This window comes from Nesoenas mayeri, assembly GCF_963082525.1.
Source record: "Nesoenas mayeri genome assembly, chromosome: 6".
In the NCBI taxonomy this organism is placed as follows: Eukaryota; Metazoa; Chordata; class Aves; order Columbiformes; family Columbidae; genus Nesoenas; species Nesoenas mayeri.
In genome coordinates this window covers 24,013,566-24,033,909 of record NC_137545.1, presented here as the reverse complement: position 1 = coordinate 24,033,909, position 20,344 = coordinate 24,013,566, and the positions used below count along the sequence as shown (strand labels likewise).

Genomic DNA, 20,344 nt, shown 5'->3' with positions numbered 1-20,344 from the left:
TCATGTATTCATGCATATTGATAAGATCCCCCTGAGCCTTCTTTTTGCCTAACTAGTCCCAGCTCTTGGCCTCAAATGAAAGATGCTCCAGTCCCTTAAACATCTCTGTGGCCATGGACATGCTGATGTCTTGCAGGCTCATGCCTGAAGTGCAAAGCTGAGGAAAATCTCTAACAGAAATTCCCTGAACAGGTTTATTTTATCCAAGCTGAAACACGACCAGCAGAGCTAAGGTTTCCACTGTTTCCCATCTCTTCCTTACCTGCTTGTCCAAACCTCATTCAGCTGTGAGTTTTCAGAACACCACATAGAAAAGCCCTAGAGTAACATACTCTGAATAACATATCTGGAAGAAACTGCTATTTTGAGCAACAGCTGTCTATACAACAAAGATCTATAAGGAAAAATAAAAAATAAAGTACCTTTTTGTATTCAGGAAGAACAAGTTAACCTAGCAGTTAATTTGACTCATACTCTAAAACAGCAATGGCATGTTATCCTAACAAATGTAGGTGCATGACACTGCCTCAGAAATAAAGCTTTTCCTTCAAAGTTCACAGATGTAAGGAAACTTCTTTCTCCAATACTCTCCTACTACAGAATGAGGTCTTCCTAATAAAATGCAAAATAAAAACAAACCCCCTTTTCTACCACCTGTTCTACTACGATCTTTAAATACTTCATTATGTCACATCGTTGGATATTTTTCCTCTTAAGATAGATAAACTGCAAAATCTAATTTTTAGTTAAAATATTTGCAGAAAATAAACAGGGATTTTGATTCACCCTGTTGTTTCATCATCAACACAGAAGCCATTATTCAATACGCACACAAATTCTTGTATCTAAAACACAAAACTCACACTAGAAATGGTTCTGCATAACTACACTACAACTTGTTATCTGGTATTCACCGTGGAACCAAAAGTTACTTTCATGGGGTATTACCTGAACTCCACAGAACTCTGCTTAACTCCAACTTATACAAGCAGGATAAAGTAAAGATTTGCTATGCTGGACCAGATTTCCTGCCTAGAAAAAACTCTTAAAAGAGATGACTGTTCATTTCTGAAGTAGCACTATAAACAAATGCTGGTGTTGATTTAGTTGGCATATTTTATTGTTTCTCATTTAGTTTGAAAGTAAACACTTGGAACAATTCTAATACCATGAATGCAATATTTTCCAAGTCTTCCGGATGTCACCACATAGTGCATCATTCTCTTCTGAGAATGAAGAACAGCAATCTACCAAAACAAAGGGAGTATTGCTGCTGTACTGTGATGACGATCTCTAATTAATACTGCAGTGTTGAGCTACAAAGCATCTTTAGCTAGTTCACCCCAACAGAACGTGCCTGTTGGAATGTGAGTCTATCGTGGCCACACACTACAAGCAAAAAAAAACTTACCCATTTCTTATCCTGCTTCTCATGAAAAAACAGAGCAATATAAATGTTATCATACAATTAAATTTCATCAAGTGATTCTAATCTAATTCTAATAAAGTTCCTGTTATTAGTCTGAAGTGGTTCAAAGGCTGGAAGCACAGGACACCAACAGAAATAAATTAGAAGTTTCAATTCAGTCCCTGTAGTAGAAGGGGAAGGTAACATTATAACTGAATTGTGATCCTTCTGAATCTAAATATGTTTCTTCTCAGAAGTCTAAAGCTATAGCTCAAGCTTAAAATCTTGTCAATATTACTCTTAAAGGACACAAACCATGATCAACAAGTAAATACACAACACTTCTCTAATCTGTTAAATTAGCTATTTTTGTACTACTACCCTGAAGCACGTATACTTGGCACATAGTTTGCTTACATCCATAATAATTATTTGTTTCTATTAAGAAAACCCTCAGACATTCAACATTGATCTTGACCCTCAAGACCTTCAGTTCACACTATTTCTGAAAGAATGACTAGGAACACAGAAAACCTTCCCATTTTTAGTCTGCTTCTAGTCCTCATTTCTATTTTAGTGTGTTGGCATAGCTCAGCTTAAAAGCCAGGTAACATAATCATTACATCAGCCTGTAGGACCATCAAGTTTCAACTATATTTTACTTCTGATCAGAATACCTCAGAGGCAGTTAAACATCCACAGGAATAATTAGGCTAATAAAACAATTCAGAATTTGTTGATCATGAAGACAAAGGATTAATGGAGACAGCTAATTTATCATAGTGGAGTTTCACCAAACTGTTGAATGAAGTCACATACTCAGTCAAATACCTTGGGGCAAAGCACTGGAAACATTAATTCTATCAATGCCACAAACTTAATACTTCAGCTAACAAACACACACTGTTCAAACCCTTCACTGAGCTTGTCTTTGGAGCAAACAGCAGGACCGTCACAAATAGCAACCCTGGAAAATCGCGCCTGGGAATTTTTCAGAGAGACTCTTTAAAAACCCACCACCTTTAGCAGCATTGTCAGCATCTCTATACTGCCATGGAAACTTTACGCAAAACAGTCACCAGTCAGCTGAAGTCTACCTAAATGCCAGGAAGCATGCAAACTCCTCCATCAAGATGAAGCTCCTTCCCCTTTACTGACACTTCTCAGATATCTATTCTCTCGTGAAAGACAGCCAACCCTCACAAAGTAACTCAGATGACAGCAGTTGCCAGAAAAATTAGGTTACTTTTACACCGTCAGGTATGACATGATTACTTGCTTCTCCCTGTGTGGTCTCCCTGTTTTTTTCTCAGTATTATGTTTTCTGTCCCAGGGCAGGGTTGTTTTGGTTTTGTGTTTGGGTTTTTGTGTTGTCTTTTTTTGTTTGTATTGAACTTCTTTTTACTCTAGCACTCTAGGCCCCCGGGGTATATGTTAAATACCACAATATGGTCTCCAGCCAGAAGCAGTGTGCGGGAGGCAGCAGGTGGCAGGGAGAAGGAATTGCCACCGGACAACTGGGGCAGGCAACGGAGGAGGACAGCAGCCAGACCCCACCACAGAAGGCAGGAGACAAGCATTCAGTGTTCACTGGTGGCTTCAATTGCAGAGTGCATCACGCAACCACACAGAAGCTAGTATGGTGCACACAGAGACTGATAAAGAAAAGAGTTTTAAAGCAAATTATTCTCTCAAGGATTTTATACCAGCATTTCTTCATTCTGCTGCTGCCGGATGATAATGTTCTTACACCCACAAGCTTCAACCATGCAAGCCTTACAGACAACCAAAGACCTTCAAACTTAACAAGACACAGTGAAATCTAGCAGAACTGTCAGGATTTCACCCTACCAGCAAGGCTGTGCTGCAAAAGGTAGAGATAAGTAAAAATCTACTCAGTCAAATAAATTAATTACTTATTTACACAGGGTAAGTACTATCAGCTTCTGTCAAGTATTAATATCATTTCCTCTAGGGGGAAAAAAAAAAAAAAAGTTTGTGCATCGGTAAATTTCCTAGTGAAAAAATTTATCTTCCAAGTTCTGCAAGCAGATTGCTCCTCTGTGCTGCTGCTGCTCAGTGGTATACCAGTGACTTCAGCAAACCCAAGAAGTTAATGAGAGTAACTAAACTTGCTTTTTAAGGTCCATTCTTTAAATGCCAAGAATTGCTATTATTATCTACTGCTGCCTTATAGTTCTGAAATATTTTAGAATGGAGGAAGGGGGAAGAGAGAGAGAACCAAAAGGGTCAACAAAAATGAAATATAGCCTACACATGTAGCCACTATATCAGCCACCCATATCTCCTTTGCATGGAGAGTTCACTGGTTTTGTTTCTCAAGCTAGTCAGAACAGATGTGGTTTTGTTGCCATTTAACAAAGAGAAGCTCCATTCGATAAGCAGATTCTGGAAAATATTATCAATAAATTTAAAAAAACCTGGTTTCTGACCTAAGGGAAAGTTATTTTTCACTGAAAGAAAAAATAAGTAAAACAGTTCTAATGTTGTTTCACAGCAACGCATGACCCAACCTAAAATTGCTCTCCCAGGTCTGAACTTGGCCCCTGCTATCAAAATACCCTTACAATGCTGGTGACAAACAGCAGTCTCACTTTGAAGATGCAAAGCCTTGCTGTTGTAAGGCTTAATGAGAATCAAAATGACGCAATCCCCTCACACTTCCACATGCTCACCAGCAGAACTGCTCCTCTTCTAGCACTCAAGCAACTCCTGTGGAGCCAGGACTTTCCAGGTCTCAGAGATTTTGGACCTTATCTGCAGGAAGAATTTGAGAGAAGAAGGAAAGGATAGGGACAGGAGAGCCAAGCATAAAAGGAGGCAGGCAGATTTCAAGAACAAGAAAGAATAGCATACTTTCTGTAAAGTAACATCACATAGCAACAGCCAACTTCCTGATGTGTTGATTACATGCTCCTTTACCATTCCAGTTAACAAATTAACTTTAAAACAATCTTTATGTGCTGGCTATTTGCAATTGCAACAAACTCAAAGCAAGTTATGTGTAATTTTCCTTATTTTCATGCCATTAAGGTTCTTGTAAAATATAATTCCTCTTCTTCATGACAAGTCTGAATTCCAATAGCATCACTTTTTTTTTAAGTTACTATATTATATAACAAAGCTTGATCATTGAATCACAAGCCTAAACTCTTAGAAGTAATGAAAACTACAGCCTTGTCTTCAATCTGGGTATTTCTAATGGAGAAAGTTCATTTTCGTTCAAAAAAAACCAAGACAGAGTTCCCTTCCCCAACGCTACTACTATCATGTGAAGACAAGGCAAATAATTAACAACTACAAGCTCTGTGCAACCTCATTAGAAGCACAGCACTGTGAGTGTTCTACAAGGTATTTTTAAACTGTATCATGACCACCTTTACTCTGAGAACTGAGTTAAAAGTCACTCCTTACAAAAATACTAAATGGAACTTTAACATTTCTAGAGTTTCTTCAAATGGTTATCAGCTGACAGGAAATCTTGACCAATTATTTCTCAAAATGTAACATTTTAATTTACAAAATAATAAATTCTATCAAGCTACATGATGTATTAAGTTATAATTAATGTAGGCTACATTTATTATGTTCATGTACAATAATTTAGGCTGCTGTGGCAACTTTTAAGATTGGTAAGGAATAATTTGCTTTAGAGCAGAATTAAGGCAGGCATATTTTCCTTTTCACACGAAGTTTTAATATAAATATCTTAGGTAGTGTTAACTATTACTTATCAAATTATGCAGCTTCTTATGCAAGAATTACAACAGGTTTGGAAACCAATCTCTGCAAGAGCAAATACCAGAGTTTATCATACCTTTAGTTGCTATTGTGCAGCAATTCACTGAGCACAGTCCAATATAATCTGCAGCATATACTTTAATACTACTCCAAAAGAAAGCACTTCAACTGTTTTTTCCACTCAAAAGAAAAAAAAAACAAAAACAAAACTGATTAAGGATGGGAGTAAGAAATTTAGGAAAATGTGAATGAGACCCAAGCATCTGATCAACAGAACAACACAGAACCGCAATTTTATCCCTACAGAGAGGCTTTTCAAAACAGCATACACCATGCTTACAGGCTTCAACATCAGTTCCTGAGCATCATAATCAGAGACCTCTCCACGGAGTCAAAGATCTCTGATAACAACAAATATAGAAGAGTCTATTCTCTGTCAAAGAGCCATTAGCAATACACACCAGGGGTCGGGGGAGAGGTAAATAGCACTCTCTAGAAACACCAGTTAAGACCCTAGAGCTGCTAGAGAGTGGCTCATGGGCTGCTTACAATAAGAACTATAGAATCAGCAGAACAGTCTCAAATGGTAACCTGTTCTACTCAAAATCCCAAGACGTTTGACTTTGCAACACTGCACCTTATGAGGCAACAAACCACAAGATATTTTGAAGCTCAAAGGTAGAAAGGCAAAACCAGACTAAAATCTCCATTCAACTAAAGTAACTTTTTTAATGAGTTGCAGCCAACATACATAATCTATCACATAGCAGTAACCCTTTATTTTCCAATTAATTCTGTCTGTTTTCTAGCCAAATTAATTTTCCAAGTCAGTTGCAGCAAGAGAGATGAAAACATAATGGAAGCTAGCACCCAGCCTAATCACAAAATAATCCACAGCTTCTTAACAGCATCTACCTTCCACAATTATCAACGTAGGCTGTCAAACACTGTTACGTCTAACAGAAGTGCATCAACTCCAATATAGTTTTCCAAAAACAAGGCGAAGCCACTTGCTCACAGCAATTGAAGAAACCTTTAAAAACAAAATGAAAAAAAACCACATATACTCCCCACTCTCCCCAAAAAATAACCCACACCATCATCTAGATTTAATGCTGCTCTGTCTCATCCATGTGATGTAGGGCCCATTACAATTAGAAAGATACAAATACAATTTTAACACTATTCAAATTTCAGGTTTTTATGTTATCATTCAAGTGTTTGTTCTGTGAAGATTTCTATTGTTTCTGAGGAAGAAAAAAATTTTGCATATGTAGGTGACATAAATTCAGAGAATCTATTTCAGTTATTTTATGCAGAATGCTTGGTTATAAACCCAAACTGAAAAAGAATGTTTCTCACAGTACTACTTTTCTTAGCTTTTTTTTTTTTTTTTTAGTCTAAGTCATATCCAGCTTACAAAATACCCAGCACATGCATTAAAATCCACTGCACTTTTTAACTTACTGCATTGAAATCACAGAAGGAGATCTCCCAGGTCTTCACTAAATTAAATCTGGCTCTTCCTTAACAGCAATTACAGTTCTTATCACTGTAACTCCTACCGGAAGGTTGCTTTGGATCCTCCTGTCCTAAGTTAGAAATCTTCTTCTGACTTCCAAATGGGTATGTGCATGGCCAGCTGTATCAATCTAAATTAATGTAAGAATTTCCTCTTAAGTCTCTAAGCTAAACATTTTCAGATAGCAACAAGAACAGTTTCTTCCTGTTCCAGAAAAGCTTTGTATATAGGCAGTACTAGGAAGAGCCTCTTCCTTGCATCAGCTCTATCACTCTGCCACGCAGCAAGTCAAACAGGGAACCTGATCTGACAGAAAACTAAGGCGGCAGAAGAACTAGTTCTCTGTCAGACCAATGCAATCCTTTCAACAGCTGCCTGTTAGAGCAGATTAAATGTATCATGAAACCGCATGCCAAGAGTTTACAAAGAACTGGCTAGCCACCTTAAAAATAAAGCAAACATGGAATAACATTTCATAAGAAGCACTTCTTAAAGCCAGCATTTTCTCTTTAACACGCACGTGAATCTCCCAAACATCACAAAGGAAGCAACAGACAGAGAAAGATAAAAAGCTTTATTACTTGAAATCTGTATCATGTGGCCTTGGTTTTCAAAATATTAGATTGGTGCAAAAGTAATTGCAGTTCTGGACTGTGAATTTTAAATCATTGTAACTAGGCCCAAACACACCTTTATTAATCAAAATAGGAACCATTACAATCAACACATTTTTGCCAACGAGAAATAAGTTTCTTTATTCCTGTAACGTAAAAATTTGCACTTCAGGATTTGACGAACTCTTGGAAAGCATTTTCTGCATCCTGCTGGTTGTGAAAGCATTTTCCCTGCGAAAAGTTGTCAAGATGCAAGATGCTTGAAGAAGTGGTAGTCAGCTGGCGAGACGTCAGGTGAATAGAAGAGATGAGGCAAAACTTTGTAGACCGATTCCTTCAACTTTTGAATCGTCGATTGTGCGACGTGCCATCAGGTGTTGTCATGGAAAAGAATCCAGCCCTTTCTGTTTCCCAATGCCCCCTGCCCGCATTGCTGTTTTCTGTGCATCTCATCAATTTCCTGAGCAGATGTCTCAGATAGAACAGTTTTGCCGGGATTCAGAAAGCTGTAGTGGATGAGAGCAGCAGCAGACGACCACACAGTGACCATGATCTTATTTTTGGTGCAAGTTTGGCTCTCGGAAGTGCTTTGGAGGTTCTTCTCAGTCCAATCACTGAGCTGGTTGTCATATAAAATGCACTTTTCGCTGGACATCACAATCCAATTGAGAAATGGTTCCTTGTTGTTGCATAGAGTAAGAGAAGATGACACTTCAAAACGACAACTTTTTTTATTTTCAATCAGCTCCTGAGGAACCCACGTATTGAGCTCTTTCACTGTTTCAATTTGCTTCAAATGCTGAATGACCGTAGAATGGTCAACGTTGAGTTCCTTGGCAACTTCTCGTGTAGTTGTAAGAGGATCAGTTTCAATGCTCGTTCTCAACTGGTCATTGTCAACTTTCGATGGCTGCCACTATGCTCCTCATCTTCAAGGCTCTCATCTCCTTTGCGAAACTTCTTGACCCACTGCTGCACTGTATGTTCATCAGCAGGTCCTGCGCCAAATGAGTTGTTGATGTTGAGAGTTGTCTCTGGTCTCTGCTGCTTTATGACCCATTCTGAACTCAAATAAGAAAATCGCTTGAATTTGCTTTTTGTCTAACATCATTTCCATAGTCTAAAATAAATATAAAATAAACAGCAAATAATAAGTCAGTAGCAAAAAAAAAAACCCCACACCATAAAGCAAGAAAAGCACATTAAAATTATGTATAACGTAACCACATTTATTTAAGAATGTATTCCATGGCAAACAGCAAATTCCAACAATGCAAAACTGCAATTCCTTTTGCACCAACCTAGCATTTGGCTAGGCACAGATGAGCAGTAAGAAAAGTTCACATTCTCACACAGAAGAGCAGAACTTCTCCAACCTGCTAAATCCACAGGATGAAGACAGCTCACATGACTAAACGATTTTCATCTTATGATCACCAGCAGAACTCCTACATGGCCATTGAAGTCATTCTGCATCTGTGTTTTAGTTACCATATCATATAAAGCCTATTCTGTTGGGAAGTGTTGTGATAAACCATCCTGGTGTCCCTCACCCTGTGTACCTTTCTTCCTGCAAAGCCCACAAATTTACTTCAATATGTTATTTTTCTCATTTAACTGGCAAAGGGCTGTTGTAACTGAACCCATCACTGAAGACGCCATCCAGCTCCTCAGGGAGAGATATGAAGTGCTTTCTAGAGATGAAGGGCTCTGTTTCAGCAAGTGGTAACTACCCACATTCACAATACAATTAACCTCGGCATGGCTGATGCAAAGCGATATAAATTGTTGCTGAAGCAAGTTCTGACAGTATCATTCTCCCCTCCCTCATGTATAAAAAATATGCTCTCAGAGTCCCTCACCAGGTTCATTAAAAGCAACAGCATTCATCCAGCGTCTCCAAAATTATGTCCACATTTGGTCAAATGCACAGAATTTATACGGGGCTTTTCTGAGGAAGTGGGGTGAGGTGTATTTGAGGTTTTTTACTATTTTTAATAGTATTGAGACTATATTTAATCTCATAGTGGGTCTTCTATAAGTTAAGACAACACATAGAAGGTGTTAATGGAAAAGACATATTTGACTAAGCATAAGATTTTTAAGTCAAGTGGTACAAAATAAATCTCAGTTTGAGAGAAAGTCATGTAAGCAACCTAAGCTTAGTGAAAGTTCAACTGAAGTCAGACAAGCTCAGTGTGTCCAAGAATCTGATTCAATATAACCTGACCTCAATTTCCTCACTAGGCATTCACTTTAGTTAAAGAAATAATATCAACATTTAATAGCACCAGTAGGTAACTAGTAATAAAGTTTCTCCACATACAGGTATTTTCTACTCAAATTTAGCATCCACCTGTACAATGGATGTATGCTTATATATATTTAGAAATACACCTTACATATCAAAAGATAAAAGCTTTTAAGGGGAAAGAAGACAGTGGAATGGAGTTTCTAAATGAAACTCTCACCCAGGCATTCTACAGTTACTGCAACACAAAATAATTACTTTTTAAATAGCTCATATGACTCATGTCACACCCTAGACAAGGATTAATCCAACACCTTCAAGGCCTTTTTACCTTTTAAAATAGATTTATTTCTCAGCAAAGATATAGCTTATGCTAGTAGAATCACTTCCACTTGGCTAATTTAGATCCATTCTCCAGACCCAGTAAGACAAAATCTTCTGGCCTGTAAACCCACACCTATTGGGGGGGCCTCCACTGGCAGCACTTGCTTGATGCTGAGCACCAGTGTGGTCCAGGCCAGCCACCTCCAGGGATCTGAACACCTGAACCCTCATCCCTCCTCAGTCCCTTTTCACAGCCTAGGAAGTGCAAACAGAAACACAAAAGCACCACCTGGGTCAACAGAAAGCCATCCCATTTTAAGGAAGAAGTACTTTTCTCAACTATTTTGTTTCCGCCTGTGGAAAATAAAACCTTAATGACAAAGCTGAGTACACACAACTTGCAATCCAGATCAGTAACACGTAGTTCTGGCTGTCATCAGCCAAACAACAATTAGCAATTGGTGTGTGATACTGAAGATAACCAACAGCATGAGCAGGCAAGACTCCTGGATTTTTTTTTCATTTAAGTGGTCTTGTTCATAAGGAATAGCAGTCACAGTCTTAGAGCTGGCCTCTGCCATCTGCAGTATTTGCTGAATGTTTAAAATGTTACTTACGAACAAAAGCAAGTTTTCCCAAAGTATTTCATTAGCAACAAGCAACATCTAGGCCAGGAGACAAAAAACTTTCCATCACACATACTGTTAACAACAGTCACCTTTTCACACAGGAAAATTCAAAATAACCCAGTCCAAATATAGGGGATGGAGATTGAGCACATCTGATCTGCATTAGCCGGACACGTGAACAAAGCGCTGAAGCGCACTACCAGGAAGCCCCTGCCAGAGGAACGCGAGGAGAGGGGCGGCAGACGGGTTAAACCTCACCCGGCAAACCGGGACAGCAGCAGGTTGGCCGGGGTGACACGGAGCTGTAATCCCCGGCTGGCCTTACATGCCGCCGCTGGGCACAGGGAGTTGGGCTGGGGGGCACAAGATTAAACAGTGCAGGAGAAGAGCCAAGGGGTCTAAAATGTATATATTAAAAAAAACCTTAAAAGGAAGCCACCAGGACGCTAGGTGTGAGATTTACCTCCCCCATAAAACCACCGGAAAAATGCAGAGTAATAAAGCGGATGCGCGCACATGTGCGCATCTAGATACACAAAGCATACGTAGCGCATCCGCAGAGTTGCCGGGTCCCAGCGCAAACCGGGGCTCAGGCGGCGGCACCCACCGGTGTGGCGGCCGGCGATGCGATGCGATGCGGATAGCGGCACCGTCCGCCCGGCCGGGCCGCACCGGGCGGGGCGCAGCGGGTTCTAGAAGGAGCCGCCGCCCCCCGGGGCCGCGCCGCCCGCCCGCTGCCGGGCGGATAAAGTTTGCAGCAGCCGGCGGCGGCGCCACTGCAGTGCCGGGCGCGTCCGCCGCAGTGAGCGAGCCCCAGCCTGCGGGAGGATGAACGCCGGTAGGCCCGGAGCCGGCCGGCGCTGCATCCCCCTGCCTCCGCCCCGCCAAGCCCCCTACCGCCCTCCCCGCTCTACTGACCGATAACCTCCTGCAGCTCGTAGGCGTCCCTGCAGATGGGCCAGCCGACGGCCGGGGCGGCGGGCGCCGGCTGGGGCTGCTGGACGTGGACCGGCGACTCGCTCTGCTCCGCCATGATGCTGCCGAAGCGCCCAGGCACCCGACGACCTTATTCAAACTTCCCTTCCAGCAACACCTTTCGGCCGCGCTCCGTGCCCGCGCAGCCGGCCGCCCGGCGGAGGGAGGAGGCAGGGCAGCGAGGGGGAGGAGGCAGAGGCGGGCGCCACCGCCGGCCCGGCCGCTCGCCCCGCGCGGCTGAGGGGAGAGCGCGCGAGCGCGGCGGTTGGGCCCGGCGGCCCCTGGCCGAGGTTAGGGTAGGGGCCTGGCGGCGCGCGGGGGGCGCGCGCCTCCGCCCGAGAGAGCAGCGCGCGGTGTGCGGCCGCGGCGGGGAGCGGCCCCGCCGGCCCGGGTCCCGCTGGCCATCTTCTGACCCGCTCCTCCCGCCGCTCCCGGCGAGGCTCCCCGCGGATGGAAGCACCGCCGGCTCCCAGCGGGCGGTGGGCTGAGCGTGGGCAGGCCCCGGGCCTGCCGGCAGCGCCCCCGGAGCCCGGCAGGGCTGAGCACGGGGCCGGGGCAGGTCTGGGAGGAACCCCATCATACGGCAGGATGCTGGAAAGCACCTGTTAGGCCGGTAACCAGCACACAGGCATCGCTGGAGCACAGCTCCCGAGTATTCAAGTGGCACTGCCGAGAGGGTGGGTGCTGCTACAAGATTACTTGTATTTAAATTTGAGGACATGAAAAAGGACACCGCTGTTTTCATCAGCAGCGAGGGCTCCAGTCCCGCAAAGCCGTGAAGTTGCCCCTTGCCAGAGCAGCCCTTGGCAGGGCGGGTGGCCGAACCGTGCCATGTCATGCCACGCGTGCGGGGACAGTGGCACGGCCCGTGCCGCGAAGGACTGTGCACTGCTGAGCAAGGTTTCCTGTGGCTGATGAGAACCTAGTGATTTAAACAAATATTCACTACAAGAAACAATTAAACTTCTCTACTGCTTCCCATTGCAAAAGATGAGATAAAAACCCCTGTGGTTAGATGAAACTCCACTGTTAGTACAGATTTTTTTTTTCTTTCCACAGTCTTGTGACGACTTGTGACTGTTTTGTATTTTAAAATTTATAGAGATCTGGAACACTCGTAAGAAAATATTTCCACAGATTTTAAGACCTCACTTCCTACTACCACCAGAATTTAAGGTAACTAGAACTAATAATGAAAATATGTGAGCAGAAATGCTTTCAAAGCACTGATTAAAAGCAGAACTGAATCTCTTGTTAGGAAGTGTGATTTAAACTTATAAAAACATACACATAATACAACCTGTTAGATACTTTTTCCAGTCTTAGTTCAGTTCAGCATAACCCTACTACTAACTAAACTTGTTTTTGTGTAGCTTAATCCATGAAGACTTTCAGTTAATAGAATACTGTTCCAACAATGAAAGCAAGTTACTTCTTTTTTTGCTGTGCTGCTGAGAAAGCTGAGTGGAGCATAAACCCCTCACAAGCACTTAACGTTTCAGCAGAAGGTGTATTAGCAACTTGCAAATAGGGAGTTATTTGTGCACTAAACTTCCATTTTCTCACATGAAACAGTTAAGCTCAGTACAGAGGCTACTAGTAGTAGAAAAAATACTGCATGCTTTCATAATAAACCAATTCCTCTCAGTCTAGTTTTTAGAGACTAGGTGATTAAAATGTTTTCATATACACACAGTAGAAATTATCTGCCACAAAACTAAAGCAAGACTTGGAAGAGTAAGTATTAGACTGTCATTCAATACCAAGCTTAATGCCAAGACTACACAAACTTGTTATTAGTAGAGAAGACCTTTCTACCAGCAATAGCATGAAAAAAAAATTAGTAAGATAGCAACAGCACAGGCCAAATCAATCAGCATAGGAAAATGGGTTACTCACTATTGAAGGAAAATAGCCATCTTCTCCATCTGTACTCAGTTTTCATGGGTTGTGGTAAGGGGGTAGGTGATGGTTTTAGTTCTTGAGCCATGAATTTCTGTGATGCTCCTGCAATATAATTATCTATACTGCTGGTTTACATCTGATACCATTTCTGTATTTTTTGTCCTGATTATTGTCCCAATTTGTCCCACTAATCCTACAACCTTGGGAATTTCTAGAATGCACCTGCAGCTTTTACAGGAAGAACTTTCTAGGATAGCAATTTGATAAATAGAGGGACTTCTGGGAAATGTTCTGTGCATTCAGGGTACAACTCAAGAAAAATATCAGAGCCTCAGAGTCAGATAAGATAAAAGACAGCAACAGCAAGACCTTGAAGCGGGTGGTCCATGCCAGTAGGCCACACTGCCTTTGAAAAGCAGGTCCCCTGCTGCAGACATCGGAGAAAAGCCCTGCAGTACTGAAGGCTCTGCTGTTCAAAGCATTACAGGCAGTATAGTTCTTCCACAAGACTTTTCAGATGCTGAAAAGAACGGTCATCTGCACATTTTTGAGATTCCAGAGAAGGAGCAAGGGCTCACTTAAAATTGCTATTCTCCAAATTGAAAACAATTGAGAACGGTCCAATGTGAACATGATTTGGCGTTGCCTAGTGCTTGAATACATTGGACTTCAAGAGATTGAGTCACTGAGTCCTGTCACCAAATAATTGATTCCAAAGTTAAAAAAGGCTTTACATAGCCAGGCTGCAATCAAAACTGGCAGTACTTGTAGGCCACCATGGGGGAAGAGTTAAGCTAATACTCAGACCTTTTGATAGTTCCCTGCAGTACCCCCTACAGATAGAGGGGAAAAAAAAAATAGTTTAAAGCAGAGTAACTCAGACTTCATTTCCAGATTTGAAAAATTTAGACAAGAATAACATTGGTACTTACAATAACATTTCAGACCAATTAATTATCTTTGAATATAAATGTACCTATATAAAGTCAAAGGCAAGCATGAGGACTGGGTTCACAAGCAATGATACATGCACTAGTAGCATGCACAAGAGATAGCACTAAACCAGAGTGAGCAGGATCAATTTACTCCCCTATTGCTTCTGCTTCTGAGAAACAAGTGAAGTAAAACCATCCTCTCTCTCCCCTAGCATGGTCTAATATTACAGTTATGACCATCACATGGTGTACCACAGCTCTCTGCAATTAGGTATGTAAAGTTTGAAAGCTTCTAATTTGGTAGCAGTGAGGTACAGCTGTGCTTTAAACGACATCATGAGATATGATGGCTGACACAACAGCAGCTGGTGCTGGTGGGAGGGGACTAAATGCTTTCAGCTTCCCTTTCTCTTCTAATTAATGTATAGTTAATAGGTAATGTGCCTGTTATTGCCACTAGCATGCTTGTTTTCATCAAAGGTTGCAGCTTAAGTTAGTTTCTGCTCACGCAGAAGACATGGGAATCTTGGCAATTCACATTCTAAAAACTACCTTATTTAATACACTGGAAAATATGCAACTCAGAAGTCACTGTCAGCTATGTTCTTACTTAGTCTCACTGAGGTTAATGTCTTTCAGAGCATGGTAACCTTAAAAAATAAAGCACTTTTTTTTTTTTCTTTTTCCCCCCTAAGTTGAAGGCCTTGGTGGCTTTGTCTCTTTTCTTTCCCCCTCATTGTAAACCTTTGCAAGCTGTTCTGCTCAGTGAATTTACTCCTTAAACTCAGGTAGGAAGATTTTGTGTTCTGAATATTAATGGTTATTGAACCAGTAACCCTTATACTGGAGTTTATTGTTATATAATCAAATGGGCCTTTTAATTGTTTCCTTATATGCCATACATGAAGCTATTACTGGTCCTTGCAACAGAAACTTCCATTCCCTTTCTGGTAGGTACAGTCAGTGCTGCAATACACACCGCTGCAATTAGTGGCTATTAGAAACAGAATTAAGTACTGTTGTCTGTCATGTGAACATCAAACCTTTTTCTTAAGTATTTTATTTGACCGTCTTATTTTTAAGGCTACAGATATAGGAAATGCTCACATCTTTATCTCAACCATCCTGAATGTGAGTGACCTTGACAGGCATATTGAAGATGTCACTTAAAAGAACAGTGGAGCCTCTGTGAGCTTCTCTGCAGAGCAGATACAGCCTTAGTCTTGATAGAGCTCATTCCTCAACAGCATGGCTAGCACTGGATGGTAGGAGCCACTGTTAAAGTAGTCAAGTCTTCACATCCTCCCCATCCAGTTTTTCAGATGAGAACGCATTTTGCAGTTAATTTGCTGTTGCTACCAAACCAGCCAAAACTTGAAAATCACCAGCTTAAAAATTACTAGCTCATTCCAGCAGCATAAGCACCAGTGGCTCATTACCTAAATCATGATGGCACTCCAATGATTATACATTTCAAACATTCAAAATTCAGAACTGTGCATACATTTAGAATATTTATGTCATTCATGTATTGGCAACAAATGCCTTCTGGAACCTGCAGGAATCACAATTTCCGCCAAGATGTTACCATGAAAATGACAATGGTCTAAAGATTATTGTTGCTTTTAAACTCCAGTTTAATATTATTGTGGAGGTGTCTGGCTTACTGAAGCTTTTAGCGGGAATGAAATCCCTGTAGCTGTGAATGGATAAAATTCAAACATAAAAAAATTGACCTAGGAACTTCCATGGCTTTCATCACTGTAGCTTATTAATGTCTCATGCATACTAAAAAAATTAATCTTCATATACCAAAAGGCTGTGGAATATAATTATCTCAATTTCACAACTGGAAACAGAAAAAGCTTAAGGGATTTGCTAAAGGTCATAAAAGAAGTCTGTAGCACAACTGGGAATAAAACACACATTTTCTAAGGGTGGAATTTCACACAGCCTCACACCAAGATCAGGGACTGAACATAACTGACAGCTAATTCTTATTTTGGTTCAGCTGAAAACATTATCGAGTTCACCAGGCAGCCAAGCAAGTGAGAGGATCAACAGGAGAGACATGAGAAAAGAGTAGCCAGCAGTGGGGAATGGGATATCCCACCATTTAAGCAGGACCATAGTTTTACATTTGTTACGTGGTCATGAAATGACACTAAGTCCAAAACAAATTCCTTAATTATAAAATTCTATCTATCATTTGAGTAAATGACCCTTGCTTTTTCTCATTTTCTGTTTATAGGATTAGTGAAGGCACAGTTCATACTTCACTGGAAAGCTACAAAATTCTATTCAGTAATGTTTATAGAGTGCTTGAGTTCTTTGGATTGAAACACTTTAAAAATAAAATATTTTCCTTTTAGATTTGGGGATGTAAGCTGAAATCATTTTTCCATCTAAATGCCATGAGTGTGTGTTTATGAAACCCAACCATAAAACTAAAATTTGTGATTATGTTTAAAATTTTCTCTCTTTTTTTTTTTTTTTTCTGATGGAGAACCTGGGGTCTCATGGGCAGCACTTTCTGGGAGATCAAAATGGATGTAAAACATAAATAAACCTTGTTCATATTTTATGATTTCTTTCCAGCATTATGATTTGCAAATGAGAAATTAAACTGTCCAGAATTGCTGGCTAAATTTCTCCTCAAGTAATTCAACAAGAATCCCAGTCCAACTTCACCATTGTAAAAAGCTCCAGCTCCTATCTCTCAGGGCAGCTTGCTCTGCTTTCATAGGACTGGCAGAGCTCCTCAACCTAGGTCATCCTGGAGGAAGAAAGCTGTTTAATGAAGAGCTCCTGCTTGAGCAAGCCATTCAGGGAGCAGTGAGGGCTGGGCTGCCCTGCAAGGGCCAGTGAGCCAGGAGCCACAGGGGCCAGCGAGGCAGCGGGGGCAGTGGCTGCACGGAGCAGGGGACAGTCTGGCAGGACCTCAGCCAGGAGAGAGGGAAAGGCCCAGGGATGGCAGCCTGGGTCAGTGACAGTCCAATGATTGCCAGGAGAGTCTGTAGGGACAGGGCAGGTCCAGGCTGCAGCTGGGAGGCTCAGTCAGCAAGGTGAGGATCAGCAGGGTGCAAGACAGGGCACTACTACAGCTTGCTCAGGCAAGCACCAAGCATAGCTACAGCGTAGCTCAGGCAAGGACCAGGTGCAAGGACCTGAGCTTGAACACAGCAGAGGACCCAGGCAAGGCTTCTCATAGCTTGCTCTTGCCACTCGGCTATTTTCACAGCTCCCTGATCTGAGGCTGGAGAGCAGCCCCAAATCCAATCTAGCCTGGAGTACAAACAGTGAAACCCCTAGGAGTGGGGACAGAGGTTTGCAAATACAGTTGGTATGCTCAGAGCCCTGGCAACATGGGCTTAGCATTAGGAAGTCTCGAGTGTTTCTTTTGTTGGGAGTGCTTGCCATAATCACCATTAATTTCCAAAGTACTGTCAGCATAGCCTGTTGCCCTAATTCCCTCTACTCAAAGTGCTGAAACATGATGATCCACCTGAAGAGGAAAGTTCAGAAGTTGCCATCCTTTCCTATCTATCAATTAAAGGTCACAAAGCTTCCTAGTACCAAGACAAGCTATGGAAAAATGTCTGAAACAAAAATCCAGTAACAAATGAGTAGACTCCACTCTAGAAAGATTAAAATACCAGTTAAGGCATTAAAAATAGAAATCAAATCTAAAGAAAACTCTCTCTTCCTGAGAGCAATGAGATGCTTTAAAATTTCTAAACGCTCTAATTAATTTCTCTCCTATCTGTAAGAAAAGCTAAAATATACAGTAATAATCTCCTCAAATGTTCACAGTATTAAACCAAAAACATTTGTTGACTCAAATATTTAGATTTTAGTCTTTTAAAGACCTCTAACAATTGCTTGGCGTCTCACACCCTTTGTGTAATTGAAGAAAAGGAGGCTTTAAATGTATCAATATAAACAACATTATTTTCTAATGCATCCCTTATTGTTTTTATGATTTCTTTAAAAATCTAATTAATCCATGAATGACAGAAACCCAATCTCATCAAAACTATGCTTTTAATAGACAAGAAACAGAAATTGGGTAATTTAGACACAACCTATTTTTAAGTTTTACTGGCATATCATTAAAATAGACAAAACATCCCCAGCAGACATCATTATTCACAGATGCTGTACCCACAAAAGCCCTACATTTAGTATATCCCCCTAGGTATAACATGCCGAGAAAGCACTCCTAATTTTGTTTCAGCCATTACCAGTAGTAGACTCAACCATGCATGGAAGTCAGATACCTTGGTTTAAGCAGATTTTGCCGTTACAGCCTGTAATGTGCCCTCTGCAAATACAGCAAAGTCAGAGCTCTGACCCGATACTCTGGCCAGTATGATTGCACCTACAAAACCAGTTATAGCAGCAGGAACCAGTGCCAGTAAAATGCAGTTTTATCACTGTTGGTAAACAAGTCCTAGCGTAGGCACAGCTTGGTCTTGCCAGTGGTTACACCAACACGTGGCATAGCGCTATGTGAAAGTACTCACTAATATAGGTCATACCACTCACACACAGCATCAGCTGAAGTGCTGTAGTTCTGGGATGTGATCTTTGAGTGGCACCAGAGAGAGCTGTATGGGGAGAGGGTGCTACAAGCCAGGGGAGCAGGCACAGCTGCTCTGGGATGTGCAGGGTCCGGGGTAACAATCAAAAGGCAAGAATAGTATTTGATGGGAAGAAAAGGGCAGCTGAAAGCTCTGGGACAACTGAATCTCCAAAAGCATGGAAGACAATAGGAAGATACTTAAGCAGAGCTTTCATCTGAATCTGCAGTGTCAGTGAAAAAAAAAAATGCTTTTGGAATATCACCTCATTTCCTATAGTGACTAAAAACTTGTTAATACATCATGCACATCAGACACTGTTTACTTAAAATTCTGTTACAAAGACTTGAGCAATGCACTACATATATATTTTAAATATGTAAGTCCAATGTCATTTAACCAAAGGAAAGTGGAACTACAAGGGAATATGCAATCTGTCAAACTGTGCACCTTTAGGAAGTTACTCGGGTTTCCTACAGTGCATTAGGTTGTGGCTGGGAACATGAAAAAAGCTTCATTCCCAGTCTTTCAGTAGTCCAAAGTCTTGGCTAGCCTGCTTACATGCTGGGACAGCTGAAGTGCTTCCATCTAGGAAGAAAAATTTAGAGTGTGGAAAACACCCCGATGTTCCATGTGGGACTGAGAACCAGCACAGCCCTGAGGGGAGAAAGATGGCAGAGCCCAAAATACAGGAAGACCTGCAGGTGGTTCTAACAACACTGGCACAAACAAGGGCAATACCTAACATACCGAAAACAAAGAAAAGCAATGAAGCCTTTGCTTCTGTGAGTGAATGAACAAAATATGGGCTTCTGATTGCTAAAAATATACCTGAAGAGCAGAGCCTGCAACATTAAAGCCATTACCACAAGTTGGGACAGGAGGTGCCCAGCTCTACTTACCGATTCTGAAGCAAGATCCCACCCCTACGTCAACTTTGTTTTAAAAGACAGCAGAGTGCTGACCCTTAAGATGTTTGAGAAAAATGTACCAAAAATTATAGGCTATGTGTGGATTTAAAAAGCAAACAAAAGAATTCATAAAATTTTATATTGGCCTTGTAGTTTCTGTGATATCAGGCTTGCAATATGCCACAGACACAACTTCAATAGGGACAAAAGAGTATATTCAGGTGACAAAAAAAGGGCATGGGTAAAATATTTCATAGACTTATGTATGTTGATGGCAAAAATATGTAATTTAATATTCTCAATTTGCTGGAACAGATATGCTAAAGGAGGATTGCAGCTAAGCAGCTGATTGACAAAGTCAGACTTGTTTAGATAAATATTCTAGGTTGCAGTTTGCGTGGCGCAGGTTTGAGCAAGTCATAATGAAGTTGGTTGTCTTTTTCCCTTAATTCAGTGGGATAGCTGAGAGTAATTTTAATGTAATACCATTCATACTGAAAGGGATTGTAGTGAAACAGTGTTGGA

General features: G+C 41.3%; 1 protein-coding gene across 1 annotated transcript in view; it reads right to left on the bottom strand.

Moving 5' to 3' along the window:
• STK39 (serine/threonine kinase 39) overlaps window positions 1-11,726 on the bottom strand; it is a gene marked incomplete at its 3' end in the record, with an annotated part of 101,425 nt that extends 89,699 nt beyond the window's left edge. Inside the window, exon 1 of the mRNA XM_080347009.1 lies at window positions 11,425-11,726. Within this exon, the coding sequence (XP_080203135.1) occupies window positions 11,425-11,543 (119 nt within the window). The 5' untranslated portion in view covers window positions 11,544-11,726. The remainder of the gene's footprint in view (window positions 1-11,424) is intronic.
• Between the last annotated feature and the right edge of the window lie 8,618 nt (window positions 11,727-20,344).